Source organism: Euprymna scolopes, chromosome 43, assembly GCF_053919585.1.
Source record: "Euprymna scolopes isolate OS-2025 chromosome 43, ASM5391958v1, whole genome shotgun sequence".
NCBI lineage: Eukaryota > Metazoa > Mollusca > Cephalopoda > Sepiida > Sepiolidae > Euprymna > Euprymna scolopes.
In genome coordinates this window covers 61,264,380-61,289,397 of record NC_136524.1, presented here as the reverse complement: position 1 = coordinate 61,289,397, position 25,018 = coordinate 61,264,380, and the positions used below count along the sequence as shown (strand labels likewise).

Here is a 25,018-nt window from a genome sequence, read left to right as displayed (position 1 = left end):
TTCAAGCCGTATATATTTTGGTTCACAATGGATTAAATATGATAATTAAAGCTTTATATATTTTTAATCACAATCGATTAAATATGATAATTCAAGCCGTATATATTTTGATTCACAATGGATTAAATATGATAATTCAAGCTGTATATATTTTGAATCACAATGGATTAAATATGATAATTCAAGCTGTATATACTTTGAATCACAATGGATTAAATATGATAATTCAAGCTGTATATATTTTGAATCACAATGGTTTAAATATGATAATTCAAGCTGTATATATTTTGAATCACAATGGATTAAATATGATAATTCAAGCTGTATATATTTTGAATCACAATGGATTAAATATGACAATTCAAGCCGTATATATTTTGATTCACAATGGATTAAATATGATAATTCAAGCCGTATATATTTTGAATCACAATGGTTTAAATATGATAATTCAAGCTGTATATACTTTGAATCACAATGGATTAAATATGATAATTCAAGCTGTATATATTTTGAATCACAATGGTTCAAATATGATAATTGAAGCTGTATATATTTTGAATCACAATGGATTAAATATGACAATTCAAGCTGTATATATTTTGAATCACAATGGATTAAATATGATAATTCAAGCTGTATATATTTTGATTCACAATGGATTAAATATGATAATTCAAGCTGTATATATTTTGTATCACAATGGATTAAATATGATAATTCCAGCTGTATATATTTTGAATCAAAATGGATCAAATATGATAATTCAAGCTGTATATATTTTGATTCACAATGGATTAAATATGATAATTCAAGCTGTATATATTTTGATTCACAATGGATTAAATATGATAATTCAAGCTGTATATATTTTGATTCACAATGGATTAAATATGAAATTCAAGCTGTATATATTTTGAATTACAATGGTTTTAATATGATAATTCAAGCTGTATATACTTTGATTCACAATGGATTAAATATGATAATTCAAGCTGTATATATTTTGAATCACAGTGGATTAAATATGATAATTCAAGCTGTATATACTTTGACTCACAATGGATCAAATATGATAATTCAAGCTGTATATATTTTGAATCACAATGGTTCAAATATGATAATTCAAGCTGTATATATTTTGAATCACAATGGATTAAATATGATAATTCAAGCTGTATATATTTTGAATCACAATGGATTTAATATGATAATTCAAGCTGTATATATTTTGAATCACAATGGATTAAATATGATAATTCAAGCTGTATATATTTTGAATCACAATGGATTAAATATGATAAGTCAAGCTGTATATATTTTGAATCACAATGGATTAAATATGATAATTCAAGCTGTATATATTTTGAATCACAATGGTTTAAATATGATAATTCAAGCTGTATATATTTTGAATCACGATGGATTTAATATGATAATTCAAGCTGTATATACTTTGAATCACAATGGATTAAATATGATAATTCAAGCTGTATATATTTTGAATCACAATGGTTTAAATATGATAATTCAAGCTGTATATATTTTGAATCACAATGGATTAAATATGATAATTCAAGCTGTATATATTTTGAATCACAATGGATTAAATATGACAATTCAAGCCGTATATATTTTGATTCACAATGGATTAAATATGATAATTCAAGCTGTATATATTTTGAATCACAATGGATTAAATATGATAATTAAAGCTGTATATATTTTTAATCACCATGGATTAAATATGATAATTCAAGCCGTATATATTTTGATTCTCAATGGATTAAATATGATAATTGAAGCTGTATATATTTTGAATCACAATGGATTAAATATGATAATCCAAGCTGTATATACTTTGAATCACAATGGATTAAATATGATAATTCAAGCTGTATATATTTTGAATCACAATGGTTCAAATATGATAATTCAAGCTGTATATATTTTGATTCACAATGGATTAAATATGATAATTCAAGCTGTATATATTTTTAATCACAATGGATCAAATATGATAATTCAAGCTGTATATATTTTTAATCACAATGGATTAAATATGATAATTTCAGCTGTATATATTTTGAATCACAATGGATTAAATATGATAATTCCAGCTGTATATATTTTGAATCACAATGGTTTAAATATGATAATTCAAGCTGTATATATTTTGAATCACAATGGATTAAATATGATAATTCAAGCTGTATATATTTTGAATCACAATGGATTAAATATGACAATTCAAGCCGTATATATTTTGATTCACAATGGATTAAATATGATAATTCAAGCTGTATATATTTTGAATCACAATGGATTAAATATGATAATTCAAGCTGTATATACTTTGAATCACAATGGATTAAATATGATAATTCAAGCTGTATATACTTTGACTCACAATGGATCAAATATGATAATTCAAGCTGTATATATTTTGAATCGCAATAGATTAAATATGATAATTCAACCTGTATATATTTTGAATCACAATGGATTAAATATGATAATTCAAGCTGTATATATTTTTAATCACAATGGATTAAATATGATAATTCAAGCCGTATATATTTTGGTTCACAATGGATTAAATATGATAATTCAAGCTGTATATATTTTGAATCACAATGGATTAAATATGATAATTCAAGCTGTATATACTTTGAATCACAATGGATTAAATATGATAATTCAAGCTGTATATATTTTGATTCACAATGGTTTAAATATGATAATTCAAGCTGTATATATTTTGAATCACAATGGATTAAATATGATAATTCAAGCTGTATATATTTTGAATCACAATGGATTAAATATGACAATTCAAGCCGTATATATTTAGATTCACAATGGATTAAATATGATAATTCAAGCTGTATATATTTTGAATCACAATGGATTAAATATGATAATTCAAGCTGTATATACTTTGAATCACAATGGATTAAATATGATAATTCAAGCTGTATATATTTTGAATCACAATGGATCAAATATGATAATTGAAGCTGTATATATTTTGAACCACAATGGATTAAATATGATAATTCAAGCCGTATATATTTTGAATCACAATAGATTAAATATGATAAGTCAAGCTGTATACATATTGATTCACAATGGATTAAATATGATAATTCAAGCTGTATATATTTTGATTCACAATGGATTAAATATGATAATTCAAGCTGTATATATTTTGGATCACACTGGATTAAATATGATAATTCAAGCTGTATATATTTTGAATTACAATGGATGAAATATGATAATTCAAGCTGTATATATTTTGAATCACAATGGATTAAATATGATAATTCAAGCTGTATATATTTTGAATCACAATGGATCAAATATGATAATTCAAGCTGTATATATTTTGATTCACAATGGATTAAATATGATAATTCAAGCTGTATATATTTTGAATCACAATGGATTAAATATGATAATTCAAGCTGTATATATTTTGAATCACAATGGATTAAATATGATAATTCAAGCTGTATATATTTTGAATCACAATGGATTAAATATGATAATTCAAGCTGTATATATTTTGAATCACAATGGATCAAATATGATAATTCAAGCTGTATATATTTTGATTCACAATGGATTAAATATGATAATTCAAGCTGTATATATTTTGTATCACAATGGATTAAATATGATAATTCAAGCTGTATATATTTTGAATCACAATGGATCAAATATGATAATTCAAGCTGTATATATTTTGATTCACAATGGATTAAATATGATAATTCAAGCTGTATATACTTTGACTCACAATGGATCAAATATGATAATTCAAGCTGTATATATTTTGAATCGCAATAGATTAAATATGATAATTCAAGCTGTATATATTTTGATTCACAATGGATTATATACGATAATTAAAGCTTTATATATTTTTAATCACAATGGATTAAGTATGATAATTCAAGCCGTATATATTTTGAATCACAATGGATTAAATATGATAATTCAAGCTGTATATATTTTGAATCACAATGGATTAAATATGATAATTCAAGCTGTATATACTTTCAATCACAATGGATTAAATATGATAATTCAAGCTGTATATATTTTGAATCACAATGGTTCAAATATGATAATTCAAGCTGTATATATTTTGATTCACAATGGATTAAATATGATAATTCAAGCTGTATATACTTTGAATCACAATGGATTTAATATGATAATTCAAGCTGTATATATTTTGAATCACAATGGTTTAAATATGATAATTACAGCTGTATATATTTTGAATCACAATGGATTAAATATGATAATTGAAGCTGTATATATTTTGAATCACAATGGATTAAATATGACAATTCAAGCCGTATATATTTTGATTCACAATGGATTAAATATGATAATTCAAGCTGTATATATTTTGAATCACAATGGATTAAATATGATAATTCAAGCTGTATATACTTTGAATCACAATGGATTAAATATGATAATTCAAGCTGTATATACTTTGACTCACAATGGATCAAATATGATAATTCAAGCTGTATATATTTTGAATCGCAATAGATTAAATATGATAATTCAAGCTGTATATATTTTGAATCACAATGGATTAAATATGATAATTAAAGCTTTATATATTTTTAATCACAATGGATTAAATATGATAATTCAAGCTGTATATATTTTGATTCACAATGGATTAAATATGATAATTCAAGCTGTATATATTTTGAATCACAATGGATTAAATATGATAATTCAAGCTGTATATACTTCGAATCACAATGGATTAAATATGATAATTCAAGCTGTATATATTTTGATTCACAATGGATTAAATATGATAATTCAAGCTGTATATACTTTGAATCACAATGGATTTAATATGATAATTCAAGCTGTATATATTTTGAATCACAATGGATTAAATATGATTATTCCAGCTGTATATATTTTGAATCACAATGGATTAAATATGATAATTCAAGCTGTATATATTTTGAATCACAATGGATTAAATATGATAATTACAGCTGTATATATTTTGAATCACAATGGTTTAAATATGATAATTCAAGCTGTATATATTTTGAATCACAATGGATTAAATATGATAATTCAAGCTGTATATATTTTGAATCACAATGGATTAAATATGACAATTCAAGCCGTATATATTTTGATTCACAATGGATTAAATATGATAATTCAAGCTGTATATATTTTGAATCACAATGGATTAAATATGATAATTCAAGCTGTATATACTTTGAATCACAATGGATTAAATATGATAATTCAAGCTGTATATACTTTGACTCACAATGGATCAAATATGATAATTCAAGCTGTATATATTTTGAATCGCAATAGATTAAATATGATAATTCAACCTGTATATATTTTGAATCACAATGGATTAAATATGATAATTCAAGCTGTATATATTTTTAATCACAATGGATTAAATATGATAATTCAAGCCGTATATATTTTGGTTCACAATGGATTAAATATGATAATTCAAGCTGTATATATTTTGAATCACAATGGATTAAATATGATAATTCAAGCTGTATATACTTTGAATCACAATGGATTAAATATGATAATTCAAGCTGTATATATTTTGATTCACAATGGTTTAAATATGATAATTCAAGCTGTATATATTTTGAATCACAATGGATTAAATATGATAATTCAAGCTGTATATATTTTGAATCACAATGGATTAAATATGACAATTCAAGCCGTATATATTTAGATTCACAATGGATTAAATATGATAATTCAAGCTGTATATATTTTGAATCACAATGGATTAAATATGATAATTCAAGCTGTATATACTTTGAATCACAATGGATTAAATATGATAATTCAAGCTGTATATATTTTGAATCACAATGGATCAAATATGATAATTGAAGCTGTATATATTTTGAACCACAATGGATTAAATATGATAATTCAAGCCGTATATATTTTGAATCACAATAGATTAAATATGATAAGTCAAGCTGTATACATATTGATTCACAATGGATTAAATATGATAATTCAAGCTGTATATATTTTGATTCACAATGGATTAAATATGATAATTCAAGCTGTATATATTTTGGATCACACTGGATTAAATATGATAATTCAAGCTGTATATATTTTGAATTACAATGGATGAAATATGATAATTCAAGCTGTATATATTTTGAATCACAATGGATTAAATATGATAATTCAAGCTGTATATATTTTGAATCACAATGGATCAAATATGATAATTCAAGCTGTATATATTTTGATTCACAATGGATTAAATATGATAATTCAAGCTGTATATATTTTGAATCACAATGGATTAAATATGATAATTCAAGCTGTATATATTTTGAATCACAATGGATTAAATATGATAATTCAAGCTGTATATATTTTGAATCACAATGGATTAAATATGATAATTCAAGCTGTATATATTTTGAATCACAATGGATCAAATATGATAATTCAAGCTGTATATATTTTGATTCACAATGGATTAAATATGATAATTCAAGCTGTATATATTTTGTATCACAATGGATTAAATATGATAATTCAAGCTGTATATATTTTGAATCACAATGGATCAAATATGATAATTCAAGCTGTATATATTTTGATTCACAATGGATTAAATATGATAATTCAAGCTGTATATACTTTGACTCACAATGGATCAAATATGATAATTCAAGCTGTATATATTTTGAATCGCAATAGATTAAATATGATAATTCAAGCTGTATATATTTTGATTCACAATGGATTATATACGATAATTAAAGCTTTATATATTTTTAATCACAATGGATTAAGTATGATAATTCAAGCCGTATATATTTTGAATCACAATGGATTAAATATGATAATTCAAGCTGTATATATTTTGAATCACAATGGATTAAATATGATAATTCAAGCTGTATATACTTTCAATCACAATGGATTAAATATGATAATTCAAGCTGTATATATTTTGAATCACAATGGTTCAAATATGATAATTCAAGCTGTATATATTTTGATTCACAATGGATTAAATATGATAATTCAAGCTGTATATACTTTGAATCACAATGGATTTAATATGATAATTCAAGCTGTATATATTTTGAATCACAATGGTTTAAATATGATAATTACAGCTGTATATATTTTGAATCACAATGGATTAAATATGATAATTGAAGCTGTATATATTTTGAATCACAATGGATTAAATATGACAATTCAAGCCGTATATATTTTGATTCACAATGGATTAAATATGATAATTCAAGCTGTATATATTTTGAATCACAATGGATTAAATATGATAATTCAAGCTGTATATACTTTGAATCACAATGGATTAAATATGATAATTCAAGCTGTATATACTTTGACTCACAATGGATCAAATATGATAATTCAAGCTGTATATATTTTGAATCGCAATAGATTAAATATGATAATTCAAGCTGTATATATTTTGAATCACAATGGATTAAATATGATAATTAAAGCTTTATATATTTTTAATCACAATGGATTAAATATGATAATTCAAGCTGTATATATTTTGATTCACAATGGATTAAATATGATAATTCAAGCTGTATATATTTTGAATCACAATGGATTAAATATGATAATTCAAGCTGTATATACTTCGAATCACAATGGATTAAATATGATAATTCAAGCTGTATATATTTTGATTCACAATGGATTAAATATGATAATTCAAGCTGTATATACTTTGAATCACAATGGATTTAATATGATAATTCAAGCTGTATATATTTTGAATCACAATGGATTAAATATGATTATTCCAGCTGTATATATTTTGAATCACAATGGATTAAATATGATAATTCAAGCTGTATATATTTTGAATCACAATGGATTAAATATGATAATTACAGCTGTATATATTTTGAATCACAATGGATTAAATATGATAATTCAAGCTGTATATATTTTGAATCACAATGGATTAAATATGACAATTCAAGCCGTATATATTTTGATTCACAATGGATTAAATATGATAATTCAAGCTGTATATATTTTGAATCACAATGGATAAAATATGATAATTCAAGCTGTATATACTTTGAATCACAATGGATTAAATATGATAATTCAAGCTGTATATACTTTGACTCACAATGGATCAAATATGATAATTCAAGCTGTATATATTTTGAATCGCAATAGATTAAATATGATAATTCAACCTGTATATATTTTGATTCACAATGGATTAAATATGATAATTAAAGCTTTATATATTTTTAATCACAATGGATTAAATATGATAATTCAAGCCGTATATATTTTGGTTCACAATGGATTAAATATGATAATTCAGGCTGTATATATTTTGAATCACAATGGATTAAATATGATAATTCAAGCTGTATATACTTTGAATCACAATGGATTAAATATGATAATTCAAGCTGTATATATTTTGATTCACAATGGTTTAAATATGATAATTCAAGCTGTATATATTTTGAATCACAATGGATTAAATATGATAATTCAAGCTGTATATATTTTGAATCACAATGGATTAAATATGATAATTCAAGCTGTATATATTTTGAATCACAATGGATTAAATATGACAATTCAAGCCGTATATATTTAGATTCACAATGGATTAAATATGATAATTCAAGCTGTATATATTTTGAATCACAATGGATTAAATATGATAATTCAAGCCGTATATATTTTGAATCACAATAGATGAAATATGATAAGTCAAGCTGTATACATATTGATTCACAATGGATTAAATATGATAATTCAAGCTGCATATATTTTGAATCACAATGGATTAAATATGATAATTCAAGCTGTATATATTTTGAATCACACTGGATTAAATATGATAATTCAAGCTGTATATATTTTTAATTACAATGGATGAAATATGATAATTCAAGCTGTATATATTTTGAATCACAATGGATTAAATATGATTATTCAAGCTGTATATATTTTGAATCACAATGGATTAAATATGATAATTCAAGCTGTATGTATTTTGAATCACAATGGATTAAATAAGATAATTCAAGCTGTATATACTTTGAATCACAATGGATTAAATATGATAATTCAAGCTGTATATACTATAAATGTACAACAGTGTAGCAAATAATGGAAAATGTACAACAGTGTAGCAAATAATGGAAAATTTACAACAGTGTAGCAAATAATGGAAAATTTACAACAGTGTAGCAAATAATGGAAAATTTACAACAGTGTAGCAAATAATGGAAAATTTACAACAGTGTAGCAAATAATGGAAAATTTACAACAGTGTAGCAAATAATGGAAAATGTACAACAGTGTAGCAAATAATGGAAAATTTACAACAGTGTGGAAAATAATCAAAAATTCAGAACAGAGTAGCAAATAATGGAAAATTTACAACAGTGTAGCAAATAATGGAAAATTTACAACAGTGTAGCAAATAATGGAAAATTTACAACAGTGTAGCAAATAATGGAAAATTTACAACAGTGTAGCAAATAATGGAAAATTTACAACAGTGTAGCAAATAATGGAAAATTTACAACAGTGTGAAAAATAATGGAAAATTTACAACAGTGTAGCAAATAATGGAAAATTTACAACAGTGTAGCAAATAATGGAAAATTTACAACAGTGTAGCAAATAATGGAAAATTTACAACAGTGTAGCAAATAATGGAAAATTTACAACTGTGTAGCAAATAATGGAAAATTTACAACAGTGTTGCAAATAATGGAAAATTTACAACAGTGGAGCAAATAATGGAAAATGTACAACAGTGTAGTAAATAATAAAAAATGTACAACAGTGTGGAAAATAATGAAAAATTCAGAACAGTGTAGCAAATAATGGAAAATTTACAACAGTGTAGCAAATAATGGAAAATTTACAACAGTGTAGCAAATAATGGAAAATTTACAACAGTGTAGCAAATAATGGAAAATTTACAACAGTGTAGCAAATAATGGAAAATTTACAACAGTGTGGAAAATAATGGAAAATTTACAACAGTGTAGCAAATAATGGAAAATTTACAACAGTGTAGCAAATAATGGAAAATTTACAACAGTGTGGAAAATAATGGAAAATTTACAACAGTGTAGCAAATAATGGAAAATTTACAACAGTGTAGCAAATAATGGAAAATGTACAACAGTGTAGCAAATAATGGAAAATGTACAACAGTGTAGCAAATAATGGAAAATGCACAACAGTGTAGCAAATAATGGAAAATTTACAACAGCGTAGCAAATAATGGAAAATGTACAACAGTGTAGCAAATAATGGAAAATTTTCAACAGTGTAGCAAATAATGGAAAATTTCCAACAGTGTAGCAAATAATGGAAAATTTCCAACAGTGTAGCAAATAATGGAAAATTTCCAACAGTGTAGCAAATAATGGAAAATTTCCAACAGTGTAGCAAATAATGGAAAATTTCCAACAGTATAGCAAATAATGGAAAATTTACAACAGTGTAGCAAATAATGGAAAATTTACAACAGTGTGAAAAATAATGGAAAAGGCACAAGTGTAGCAAATAATGGAAAATTTACAACAGTGTAGCAAATAATTGAAAATTTACAACAGTGTAGCAAATAATTGAAAATTTACAACAGTGTAGCAAATAATGGAAAATTTACAACAGTGTAGCAAATAATGGAAAATTTACAACAGTGTAGCAAATAATGGAAAATTTACAACAGTGTAGCAAATAATGGAAAATTTACAACAGTGTAGCAAATAATGGAAAATGTACAACAGTGTAGTAAATAATGGAAAATTTACAACAGTGTGGAAAATAATGAAAAATTCAGAACAGTGTAGCAAATAATGGAAAATTTACAACAGTGTAGCAAATAATGGAAAATTTACAACAGTGTAGCAAATAATGGAAAATTTACAACAGTGTAGCAAATAATGGAAAATTTACAACAGTGTAGCAAATAATGGAAAATTTACAACAGTGTAGCAAATAATGGAAAATTTACAACAGTGTGGAAAATAATGGAAAATTTACAAAAGTGTAGCAAATAATGGAAAATGTACAACAGTGTCGCAAATAATGGAAAATTTACAACAGTGTAGCAAATAATGGAAAATTTACAACAGTGTAGCAAATAATGGAAAATTTACAACAGTGTAGCAAATAATGGAAAATTTACAACAGTGTGGAAAATAATGGAAAATTTACAACAGTGTAGCAAATAATGGAAAATGTACAACAGTGTAGCAAATAATGGAAAATGTACAACAGTGTAGCAAATAATGGAAAATGTACAACAGTGTAGCAAATAATGGAAAATTTCCAACAGTGTAGCAAATAATGGAAAATGTACAACAGTGTAGCAAATAGTGGAAAATGCACAACAGTGTAGCAAATAATGGAAAATTTACAACAGTGTAGCAAATAATGGAAAATTTACAACAGTGTAGCAAATAATGGAAAATGTACAACAGTAAAGCAAATAATGGAAAATTTACAACAGTGTAGCAAATAATGGAAAATGTACAACAGTGTAGCAAATAATGGAAAATTTACAACAGTGTAGCAAATAATGGAAAATGTACAACAGTAAAGCAAATAATGGAAAATTTACAACAGTGTAGCAAATAATGGAAAATGTACAACAGTAAAGCAAATAATGGGAAAATGTACAACAGTGTAGCAAATAATGGAAAATTTACAACAGTGTAGCAAATAATGGAAAATTTACAACAGTGTAGCAAATAATGGAAAATGTACAACAGTGTAGCAAATAATGGAAAATGTACAACAGTGTAGCAAATAATGGAAAATGTACAACAGTGTAGCAAATAATGGAAAATTTACAACAGTGTAGCAAATAATGGAAAATGTACAACAGTGTAGCAAATAATGGAAAATGCACAACAGTGTAGCAAATAATGGAAAATGCACAACAGTGTAGCAAATAATGGAAAATTTACAACAGTGTAGCAAATAATGGAAAATGTACAACAGTGTAGCAAATAATGGAAAATGTACAACAGTGTAGCAAATAATGGAAAATGTACAACAGTGTAGCAAATAATGGAAAATTTACAACAGTTTAGCAAATAATGGAAAATGTACAACAGTAAAGCAAATAATGGAAAATGTACAACAGTGTAGCAAATAATGGAAAATGTACAACAGTGTAGCAAATAATGGAAAATTTCCAACAGTGTAGCAAATAATGGAAAATGTACAACAGTGTAGCAAATAATGGAAAATGTACAACAGTGTAGCAAATAATGGAAAATTTACAACAGTGTAGCAAATAATGGAAAATTTACAACAGTGTAGCAAATAATGGAAAATGTACAACAGTGTAGCAAATAATGGAAAATGTACAACAGTGTAGCAAATAATGGAAAATGTACAACAGTGTAGCAAATAATGGAAAATTTACAACAGTGTAGCAAATAATGGAAAATGTACAACAGTAAAGCAAATAATGGAAAATTTACAACAGTGTAGCAAATAATGGAAAATGTACAACAGTAAAGCAAATAATGGGAAAATGTACAACAGTGTAGCAAATAATGGAAAATTTACAACAGTGTAGCAAATAATGGAAAATTTACAACAGTGTAGCAAATAATGGAAAATGTACAACAGTGTAGCAAATAATGGAAAATGTACAACAGTGTAGCAAATAATGGAAAATGTACAACAGTGTAGCAAATAATGGAAAATTTACAACAGTGTAGCAAATAATGGAAAATGTACAACAGTGTAGCAAATAATGGAAAATGCACAACAGTGTAGCAAATAATGGAAAATTTACAACAGTGTAGCAAATAATGGAAAATTTACAACAGTGTAGCAAATAATGGAAAATGTACAACAGTGTAGCAAATAATGGAAAATTTACAACAGTGTAGCAAATAATGGAAAATGTACAACAGTGTAGAAAATAATGGAAAATTTCCAACAGTGTAGCAAATAATGGAAAATGTACAACAGTGTAGCAAATAATGGAAAATGCACAACAGTGTAGCAAATAATGGAAAATTTACAACAGTGTAGCAAATAATGGAAAATGTACAACAGTGTAGCAAATAATGGAAAATGTACAACAGTGTAGCAAATAATGGAAAATGTACAACAGTGTAGCAAATAATGGAAAATTTACAACAGTTTAGCAAATAATGGAAAATGTACAACAGTAAAGCAAATAATGGGAAAATGTACAACAGTGTAGCAAATAATGGAAAATTTACAACAGTGTAGCAAATAATGGAAAATTTACAACAGTGTAGCAAATAATGGAAAATGTACAACAGTGTAGCAAATAATGGAAAATGTACAACAGTGTAGCAAATAATGGAAAATTTACAACAGTGTAGCAAATAATGGAAAATGTACAACAGTGTAGCAAATAATGGAAAATGTACAACAGTGTAGCAAATAATGGAAAATGTACAACAGTGTAGCAAATAATGGAAAATGTACAACAGTGTAGCAAATAATGGAAAATGTACAACAGTGTAGCAAATAATGGAAAATTTACAACAGTGTAGCAAATAATGGAAAATTTACAACAGTGTAGCAAATAATGGAAAATTTACAACAGTGTAGCAAATAATGGAAAATTTACAACAGTGTAGCAAATAATGGAAAATTTACAACAGTGTAGCAAATAATGGAAAATTTACAACAGTGTAGCAAATAATGGAAAATTTACAACAGTGTAGCAAATAATGGAAAATTTACAACAGTGTGGAAAATAATGGAAAATTTACAACAGTGTAGCAAATAATGGAAAATGTACAACAGTGTAGTAAATAATGGAAAATTTACAACAGTGTGGAAAATAATGAAAAATTCAGAACAGTGTAGCAAATAATGGAAAATTTACAACAGTGTAGCAAATAATGGAAAATTTACAACAGTGTAGCAAATAATGGAAAATTTACAACAGTGTAGCAAATAATGGAAAATTTACAACAGTGTAGCAAATAATGGAAAATTTACAACAGTGTAGCAAATAATGGAAAATTTACAACAGTGTGGAAAATAATGGAAAATTTACAACAGTGTAGCAAATAATGGAAAATGTACAACAGTGTAGCAAATAATGGAAAATGTACAACAGTGTAGCAAATAATGGAAAATGTACAACAGTGTAGCAAATAATGGAAAATTTACAACAGTGTAGCAAATAATGGAAAATTTACAACAGTGTGGAAAATAATGGAAAATTTACAACAGTGTAGCAAATAATGGAAAATGTACAACAGTGTAGCAAATAATGGAAAATGTACAACAGTGTAGCAAATAATGGAAAATGTACAACAGTGTAGCAAATAATGGAAAATTTCCAACAGTGTAGCAAATAATGGAAAATGTACAACAGTGTAGCAAATAATGGAAAATGTACAACAGTAAAGCAAATAATGGAAAATTTACAACAGTGTAGCAAATAATGGAAAATGTACAACAGTGTAGCAAATAATGGAAAATGTACAACAGTGTAGCAAATAATGGAAAATTTACAACAGTGTAGCAAATAATGGAAAATGTACAACAGTAAAGCAAATAATGGGAAAATGTACAACAGTGTAGCAAATAATGGAAAATTTACAACAGTGTAGCAAATAATGGAAAATTTACAACAGTGTAGCAAATAATGGAAAATGTACAACAGTGTAGCAAATAATGGAAAATTTACAACAGTGTAGCAAATAATGGAAAATGTACAACAGTGTAGCAAATAATGGAAAATTTACAACAGTGTAGCAAATAATGGAAAATGTACAACAGTGTAGCAAATAATGGAAAATGCACAACAGTGTAGCAAATAATGGAAAATTTACAACAGTGTAGCAAATAATGGAAAATTTACAACAGTGTAGCAAATAATGGAAAATGTACAACAGTGTAGCAAATAATGGAAAATTTACAACAGTGTAGCAAATAATGGAAAATGTACAACAGTGTAGAAAATAATGGAAAATTTCCAACAGTGTAGCAAATAATGGAAAATGTACAACAGTGTAGCAAATAATGGAAAATGCACAACAGTGTAGCAAATAATGGAAAATGTACAACAGTAAAGCAAATAATGGGAAAATGTACAACAGTGTAGCAAATAATGGAAAATTTACAACAGTGTAGCAAATAATGGAAAATTTACAACAGTGTAGCAAATAATGGAAAATGTACAACAGTGTAGCAAATAATGGAAAATTTACAACAGTGTAGCAAATAATGGAAAATGTACAACAGTGTAGCAAATAATGGAAAATTTACAACAGTGTAGCAAATAATGGAAAATGTACAACAGTGTAGCAAATAATGGAAAATTTACAACAGTGTAGCAAATAATGGAAAATTTACAACAGTGTAGCAAATAATGGAAAATGCACAACAGTGTAGCAAATAATGGAAAATTTACAACAGTGTAGCAAATAATGGAAAATTTACAACAGTGTAGCAAATAATGGAAAATCTACAACAGTGTAGCAAATAATGGAAAATTTCCAACAGTGTAGCAAATAATGGAAAATGTACAACAGTGTAGCAAATAATGGAAAATGCACAACAGTGTAGCAAATAATGGAAAATTTACAACAGTGTAGCAAATAATGGAAAATTTACAACAGTGTAGCAAATAATGGAAAATGTACAACAGTGTAGCAAATAATGGAAAATGTACAACAGTGTAGCAAATAATGGAAAATTTACAACAGTGTAGCAAATAATGGAAAATGTACAACAGTGTAGCAAATAATGGAAAATGTACAACAGTAAAGCAAATAATTGGAAAATGTACAACAGTGTAGCAAATAATGGAAAATTTACAACAGTGTAGCAAATAATGGAAAATTTACAACAGTGTAGCAAATAATGGAAAATGTACAACAGTGTAGCAAATAATGGAAAATTTACAACAGTGTAGCAAATAATGGAAAATGTACAACAGTGTAGCAAATAATGGAAAATTTACAACAGTGTAGCAAATAATGGAAAATGTACAACAGTGTAGCAAATAATGGAAAATTTACAACAGTGTAGCAAATAATGGAAAATTTACAACAGTGTAGCAAATAATGGAAAATGTACAACAGTGTAGCAAATAATGGAAAATGTACAACAGTGTAGCAAATAATGGAAAATTTACAACAGTGTAGCAAATAATGGAAAATTTACAACAGTGTAGCAAATAATGGAAAATGTACAACAGTGTAGAAAATAATGGAAAATTTACAACAGTGTAGCAAATAATGGAAAATGTACAACAGTGTAGCAAATAATGGAAAATGTACAACAGTGTAGCAAATAATGGAAAATGCACAACAGTGTAGCAAATAATGGAAAATTTACAACAGTGTAGCAAATAATGGAAAATGTACAACAGTGTAGCAAATAATGGAAAATTTACAACAGTGTAGCAAATAATGGAAAATTTACAACAGTGTAGCAAATAATGGTCAATGAACAATTCCGCCATTATCCAATCATGAGGTTGTTTGCATGGCAACTGAGAAAACTAACATGCTTGCTTGTCTGTTCATTAAACTCTACTTCGGACCCAACAAACCACACCTTCCCTAATTTTCTTTTGCAGACAGATGCCAGACTAGATGGTCTGAAAATCACACATTCTCAAGTGCATGATATCATAAAAAACGTAGACACCTCAAAAGCATTTAGTATTACTGGACGAACACTTAACATGAAGTTCTTCTTAAATAGGAGAAGAATCTAGGTTGTTCTTGATGGTTGTACATCAAAACAATATGATATAAATACAGGTGTGCCACAGGATTCGATCCCTAGGCCTTTACTATTCATGATATTCATAAATGACCTCTAAGATGGGTATATTTGCTGACAACACCACGCTCTATAACAGGCACACGGGAAAACCCTAGAGGAAACTCCAGTCTGTAATGGAATGGGGTAAAAATTATGGTAACGTTCAATGCTGCCAAGACTAAGCTCGTTTCCTTCAATAATTACAAGTAACCTTCTCAACCATCAATAGCTATGGCTAAATATACATTAACTCAAAGTACTTTCAAACTTAATGCTCCCAGGGAACATGAGTTGGAACAGATACTAGAGAGCATCGCCAAAGCTGCTATGAAGAAAATGGGCTCTCTCTACTGTGCTAGAAAACTACTTACACCTGAAAGTATCCTGTACCTCTATATAAGGCCACCATTTGCCCATGTATGGAGTACTATTGTCACATTTTGGATGGTGCATCTGCTACTAGACTCTCACTCCTGGACAGGGTTCAAAAGAGTTGCCAACTTGATAGGCCCTAAACTCTCATCTAAACTTCAACCTCTGTCACACTGATGAAATGTTGCATTCCTCTGCCTGTTTTACAAGTATTTTAATGATGAATGCTCTGACGAACTACAAGCCCTTGTACTTCCTTGGCATAAATACTCCCGACAAACCCGAAAAGAAGCAAAGACCCACCCCTACACAGTAAAGATCCCTAGATGTAAGAAAGCCTTTTACTCTTTTAGTTTCTTCTCTAAAACTGCTAGACTTTGGAATTCACTTCCAGGTTTTTGCTTCCTCAACTGTACTGACATGCAGAAGTTGAAGTGTAATGTGAACAGACATCTTGCTGCTCAACTCCCTACATAGTATCCCTGCAACTTATGTCCCTGATAGTAGCCGCCCCCCCTACATCAAAGTGACACTGTGCCTTGTTTTGGGTGAAAATGTATTATAATAAAAAAAATGTTTTCCAAATTTTTTTTTAATTCTTATGTGGGACGTTTTTACATTAATATTCTGTTCAACAATATATTTTGCTTATTAATTTATTTAATACCCCATTTTTTTTTTTTAATTTCTTTTAGAATAAAAAGATTGAAGATGAAGCGAAACGACGCTTTCAAGTCATACATAGGAAGAAAAATGTTTGTATTCTAAAAGTTTTTCTTAATTTTTTATTTCATCAAATGACAAAGTTCATGTTTTTAAATAGTTTCCTTAGATTTCTTTCAACTTACAAGGAATAATTCTTCAGCTCTCATGTTTCTTGTACCTGCCGCATCTTTTAAAACTTAAAAAAAAAATGTTTCTATTTTAAATCATGGTTAAAAAATATGGTGTAACTATTATACTGTGTCTTTGAAAAAATACATTTCAGAGAAAAACATTATTACATATGAGGTGCCTTTAATAAGTCTACAGATTTTTTTCGTATGGACACTTTTATTGATAGTACATACATGAAACTCTAGTCCCCTACTAAGTAAACTCCTCCGGCTGCAATGCACCTGTTGTACTGTTCCAACAATTTCTGGAAGCCCCCCCCCAATGGAAGTCCTTTTCTGTGAGAGTGTCAATGACCCTCACAGCCTCCCTCATCTCCTTAATTGTCTCATAATGACAGCCTCTATGGTTTTCCTTGAACTTAATGAATACCCAAAAGTCACAGGGAGTAATGTCTGGACTATAAGGAGGGTGAGAAACTGTCTTAATATGCATCTTAGTCCAATAATCTGTGACAAGGATGGAGCATCCTTAGGACAAACTTTGTGTACATCTTCCACATTTTCAGTTCCTTGCGAATAATTGTGTGTAGAGTTCCCACACTGACATCAAACTATTCACTTATTGTCTATAAACATGAGATGGTCTTTATCTAGGAAATTCTTTATTTGACCAATCAACTTTGGTGTTCTGACTTCCATACATAGTGCTTGTAGGTCTAATAGATATCTCCTTTTATCTAGATAACTATTATCTTGACATTGAACAACTTTCTGCTTCTCATCAGTTCTCTTTATTGCTCTAAACACTTTCTCACACCTAAGATTATTCTTTGCAAATCTACTAGTAGACCATGTATAGCATTCACATGTACCAAAACGTTTTGTCCACACGTACCAAAACGTTTTGTCCACACGTACCAAAACGTTTTGTCCACACGTACCAAAACGTTTTGTCCACACGTACCAAAACGTTTTGTCCACACGTACCAAAACGTTTTGTCCACACGTACCAAAACGTTTTGTCCACACGTACCAAAACTGTTTGTCCACACGTACCAAAACTGTTTGTCCACACGTACCAAAACTGTTTGTCCACACGTACCAAAACTGTTTGTCCACACGTACCAAAACTGTTTGTCCACACGTACCAAAACTGTTTGTCCACACGTACCAAAACTGTTTGTCCACACGTACCAAAACTGTTTGTCCACACGTACCAAAACTGTTTGTCCACACGTACCAAAACGTTTTGTCCACACGTACCAAAACGTTTTGTCCACACGTACCAAAACGTTTTGTCCACACGTACCAAAACGTTTTGTCCACACGTACCAAAACGTTTTGTCCACACGTATCAAAACGTTTTGTCCACACGTACCAAAACTATTTGTCTACATGTACCAAAACGTTTTGTTCAATGTTGTCATACTTGGGCTAGTTAATCGCTACCTCTTTTGAAAGTTTTTATAAAGTGCCGAAACACATCTGTAATCTGATTGGCCTCTGCCCTTTTTTCTTCTCTGCAATCTCTTTCTCACAGACATGATGTTGCTTGTCTCAGAATTTTTTCTATGAATATTATAATGATATGTGTTCTTCAGAATTGTCTGATCTATTCCCTGCTTCCTTTCTTCCAGCTAGTTTGATTCGTTGATCTAGTGGTCTCCATCAATTTTCTCTTTTAATATCTCATTGTAATACAGCTTTCCTATCCCAGTAGCTTCTTTTCAAGGATTGCAGGCTTGTGAAACTCTTTCTGCTGACTGTTTTCCTTCTACCTACAGCCTTGGTCTTTTCCGGACTAAGTTCAATAGGCATTTCCTGTATTTTTGATAATCATCTTTCGCTTCTTACGTTAAGTGACTTCACCTCTTGTCTGGAGCATTTTCCATTAAAAATAAAAAATGTTTATAATCTTAAGCAGATTTGATATTTTTTTTTTTCAGTTGATTGACAATGATGACAGTGATGATGATGATGAAGAATCCCCTCCTGAATTAAGAGATTTCAGTCCGTCTAATCGTGAAAGGTTGGTATAACAAAAAAAATCATACCACTTTGTATTTTTAATTAGAGCAGCTGGACATAATAAATCTAACTGTTGCAGTAACTACTTTTTTTTTTCTTTTTTGGTGGACTCATAACATACTAGTGTGATTTTTTTACTTATGAAATCCTTGGTGTAGGAATACTGTTTGCTGAACTACTTATATCAGAGTAAAGTCACCCAACCAAAAAGGCCCCAAAGCCATAGAAGAAAGATTGCCAAAACTAGAGTACCTATTTTATAAAAGATCTATGTTATATTTTAAAACTTATATTGCTTATAAAACATGCAATCCATTGAAAAAAAATTATTAAAATTTCTTTAAAATTGGGTAATTCTGATATTTTGATCATTTAAAAAAACTAAAACATTAAGGTTTTTTAGCTATAAAGAAAATAACATTTTTGTTTAGAATCCCAACTTTTTTTTTTATTGCATTTTCACCCCATACAAGGCACAATGCCACTTTGATGTAGGAAATAATTTGGAGCGAGTTGAGTAGCAAGATGTCTGTTTACATTACACTTGAACTTCTGCATGTCAGTACAGTCAGGGAAGCAGGAACCCGGAATGGAATTCCAAAGTCTAGCAGTCCTAGGGAAGAAACTGTTCTCATTTTTTTTCTATCAGAGATTCATTGGAACACTTGGTTCACAATTCTCTCTGGGGTCAATCTTAGCACACATCATTTGCAGATTATCAATGGTACCACCTCTTTGTTAGTCTCTGAATTGGCACTTTGATCACTTCATTTGATCCCTAGAATCCTTTCTGAGGCACTTGGAATCAGTGCGGATGTTCCTGTTATAAAATCTAAATTTATATCTGAGAGTGATTTTTTTTTTTTTTTTTTTACAAAGGAGTTACCACGTATCAAGGCCCGAAGATCCCTTGAGGATTAAGGTTAATGTGTATATTGTAATCAATGGGAATGCTTATTTATTGAAATGTTTGTACTGGGTCAGCTTTTGAACCAGACAAAACTGAGTTGTTTGTCTTTTTCTGACTATTTATATGAACAGCCTGAAGATGTTGAAGTGCTTATCGAATCAGAAGATGAGAAAAAGACTAGTTGTAATATAAATTGATTAAAAGGTTAAAGTAGTTTGCTTGAAGCATTCTTTAATGTGTATATATGAAGAAATTTAAGTTTGTAGAAGGCAGAACAATGCAAAGATAGACTTGAACTGACACAACATAAGATAGAATAGTGGAACCAGGTATGCAGTTTCACTTTTATTGATCCAATTCATGTGTATATGTAATATGTATAACCATACAATATCTACATACATATGGGTTTTTTTTATACAATATTTTACATGTAGGATATTCTGACTTGGGTTGGACGATCAGGTAGTGAATCCATGTTGCTATATTTCAAGATGTCTTTCCTTCACTAGGTCCATGTTCGACTTTCAAACATGCATGGCAGCTTTTATTGTAGATGGAGCAGACTTGCAAAAAAATGGAAATTAATTTGTTTCAGATGCATAATTTATTAATATCGGACGTGTGTTGTTACTTGATATTATTTGTAGTTTTTTCATATTAATATTTAATCTAAATTACTTATCTTTGTATTATTACTTAGTTTTATTCATTTATTTGATTTTTTTGTTGTTTTTCTATGGTTCTGTTAAAAACAAAAAACATAAATGAATAAAGGCTAGTTAATAATAGAAAGATAAGTAAATAACGTTAAATTTTAATCTAAAAATAAACATGAGTGCCTTTATTGTCTTAAATCTTTTTTTTTTTTTTAATTAAATTTTCATCCCAGACAAGGCACAGTGCCACTTTGAAGTAGGGGACTACTATCGGGGACATAAGTTACAGGGATATTATGAAGGCAGATGATTAGCAAGATATGTTCACATTACACTTGAACTTCTGCATGTCAGTACAGTTGGGAAAGCAGAATCCTGGAAGGGAATTCCAAAGTCTAGCAGTTCTGAGGAAGAAACTATTGGAGTAGAAGGCTTTCTTACACCTAGGGATCTCTACTGTGAAGGGGTGGGATTTAGCTACTTGTCGACTTTGCCGGGGATATTTACGTTGAAGGGGTACAAGTGCTTGTAGTTTGTCAGAGCATTCAACATTAAAGTACATGTAGAACAGGCAGAGGGATGCAACATCTCTCGATAGGTCAGAGCCTGAAACTTAGATTTTTGGGATACATTTCGTTGATGGGACAGAGGCTGAAGCCTAGATAACAGTTCAGGACCTATCAGGTTGGCAACTCTTTTAAACCCTGTCCAGGAGTGAGAGATAAATAGCAGATGCACCAGCCCAAATGTGACAACAGTATTCCATACATGAGCGAATGGTGGCCTTATAAAGGTACAGGATACTTTCAGGCGTAAGTAGCTTTCTAGCACGGTAGAGAGAGCCCACTTTCTTTGCAGCAACCTTGGCAATGCTCTCAATGTATCTATACCAGTTCATATTTCCTGTAAACGTTAGGCCGAGGAGTTTAAAGGAAGTACTTTCGTGTAATGTGTTCTTGGCCATAGCTATTAGTGGTAGAGAAGGTTTCTTGTAATTATTGAAGGAAACAAGCTTAGCCTTGGCAGCATTGAATATAACCATCCATTTTTGTCCCCATTCCACTAGTGTTTCTGCCATTTCCTTAGATATGTGTTCATTTTTTCCCCTTGTGCCTGTTATAGAGAGTGGTGTCATCAACAAATATACCCATCTCAGAGACAATTGTCCCATTGTTCTTTTCTGTTGGAATGCTGCCTTATTTTGAATTTATTGCTGGTTCAATTTCATTTGGTCTTTTCCAACTGTTAAAAATAAATCTAAACTTTATAAAAATTATATTTCACTCTTGGTAATGCCAAACACTGAGATGTAAGTGAGAGGGATCAGATTTATTTAGAGGAAACCTGGATCGGGGAATTTGGCAGCAAAATGTTTGTTTACATTACATTTAGTAACATTGGAGAAACGGGGAGAAAGAAGCTAATTCCAAAGGCTAGTGATCCATTATTGTTTTTTTAACAGGACCAGTGAAAATTCCACAAAATGAGAAATATATTTGATCAACAAATGTTTTGATAAAGCTGATATTTTTCGGGTTAGGGAAAAAAAAAAAAGAAGTTTTTTTTTCTTTTTACACGCAGCAAATATGAGTTTATTAACATTTTTATGAAAATAGTATCCATTGTATTTTAAATATAGAACTGACCCAAATGAGATGAATCAATAAGTGCTAATAAATATCCAGAAAATAATATTGTGTTACATAGTTCAATACAGATAATAAAATCACATTATATAATAGACAATCTTTAACTTAATCCTTAAGTCCAGCACCTCTTGGCAGACAATGTTCTTTTTTTCCTGTTTCTTTTAGATGTTCCCATTTTTTTACTTAACTTTCACCAACTTCTTTCTTTGAAGAACCACTACTCATTGAAAATACTATGAGTTCCTTGCCCACATCATGACAACAATGATCATATATTATTATAATGATATTCAAAAACTAGGCTACATCAAAGAGCGGTTACTCTCATTGTTCTTGGCAAGAGTTTCCAGATTGACCTTTTTAAAGCTAAATTTCATGAATTTGGCCTATTTTTAAAACAGTTTGGCCTTACAAAATTGTATTCAGTTTTTTCCAAAGCGTAATGTACAGACTAACTAGGGAAGGAACAGGCAGAATATTATATAGATTTTTATTTTCAATTTTTTTTTTTCTCCAGAGAGTTAAATGATGTTGAGCTCAGAATTAAGAATCCTCATTCATTTGGTGAGTTTTTTTTTTTCTTTTTAAATCTTAAAAAAAAAAAAAAACTTTTTTTCTTTCTTTATTCATATTCACCCTAAGGTCAAGGCCATTTTACAGATATATTTGTGCATTTAATTGTCTCAAGTCCACAGTTTATCTTTTCTTTCATTATAATAATACTAGCGTTGTCTGGTTGTAAAATATGCATATTATATTTCAACTAATGCAAAATTCTTGTTTATTATAAACAGAAATGTTAAAAGAAAGCTTTTGCGTCCTTCTATTTATTTAATTAATTGTTTACTTTTTACTCTTACTGTTCTGTTCGATTCTTTTTACTGTTTCTTGTTACTTTTACGCGTCTGTGTGTTCTTATCAACATTCTTACTTATATACATGTGTGTATGCTCTTACGCATGTTACGTGCAGTTCACTGTTATATATGTGTGTGTGGGTGTGTGTTCTTATCCTTACACCGTTTCTTGCCTTGAAAGTTTTTGAGACGTGTATGTGCAAATGTATAATGCGTACATACCTGGTTGCCTTGGCCAGTGGATGATATCTTCTTTGACGCTGGTCTGCCATCTCGTTGGGGAGTGGTCACTGCAAACAGATTCATTAATGACAACAAGATGGACTGAAGCTTCAATCTTTTATTCAAGGCAAGCCTATTTCTCGGACCCTAGTTGTCGGAGACCCAAAATTTCCCGTCTGTATTCTCTGCTGCACAAAATCACTCTTTGCCCATGTGGTCGTTAACTGGAAGCCTACAACCACAATTCCTGTGTCACCCCTAATTTCCGGTGCATTCTCTCTAGGTTGATACCTGTCAAACCTAACCTTTTGTGATCCTGCCAACTTGCTGATGGGAAATGAAAATATGCTTACATAACTTCTATTTCTAAAACTACCTATATAGCAATTAAGCTGGGATTCCCAATACTACAGAAATACCGCAGGTATTAAATGCAAGATTAAATTCTTTAAAAAAAATTAAGTAAAAAAAAAAAAAAAAAAAAAGAAAACGGAAAGAAACTGAGACATGTGCATGTGTTTTTCTAAGTAGCTTTTTTTTTCCCCCCTCTCTCCCCATACTTCGCCTTCTTTCCTTCTTTGTTCATTTGGTACCGGAACTTCCTTCTTTCTTTCGGAACT

At 29.0% G+C, this 25,018-nt stretch overlaps 1 protein-coding gene across 1 annotated transcript in view; it reads left to right on the top strand.

Annotated features, from left to right (window-relative positions):
- LOC145268362 (eIF-2-alpha kinase GCN2-like) overlaps positions 1–25,018 on the top strand; it is a 217,889-nt gene that overhangs the window by 39,645 nt on the left and 153,226 nt on the right. Inside the window, exons 5-7 of the mRNA XM_080123893.1 lie at positions 17,934–17,993; positions 20,021–20,103; positions 23,838–23,884. Of these exons, the coding sequence (XP_079980019.1) occupies positions 17,934–17,993; positions 20,021–20,103; positions 23,838–23,884 (190 nt within the window). The remainder of the gene's footprint in view (positions 1–17,933; positions 17,994–20,020; positions 20,104–23,837; positions 23,885–25,018) is intronic.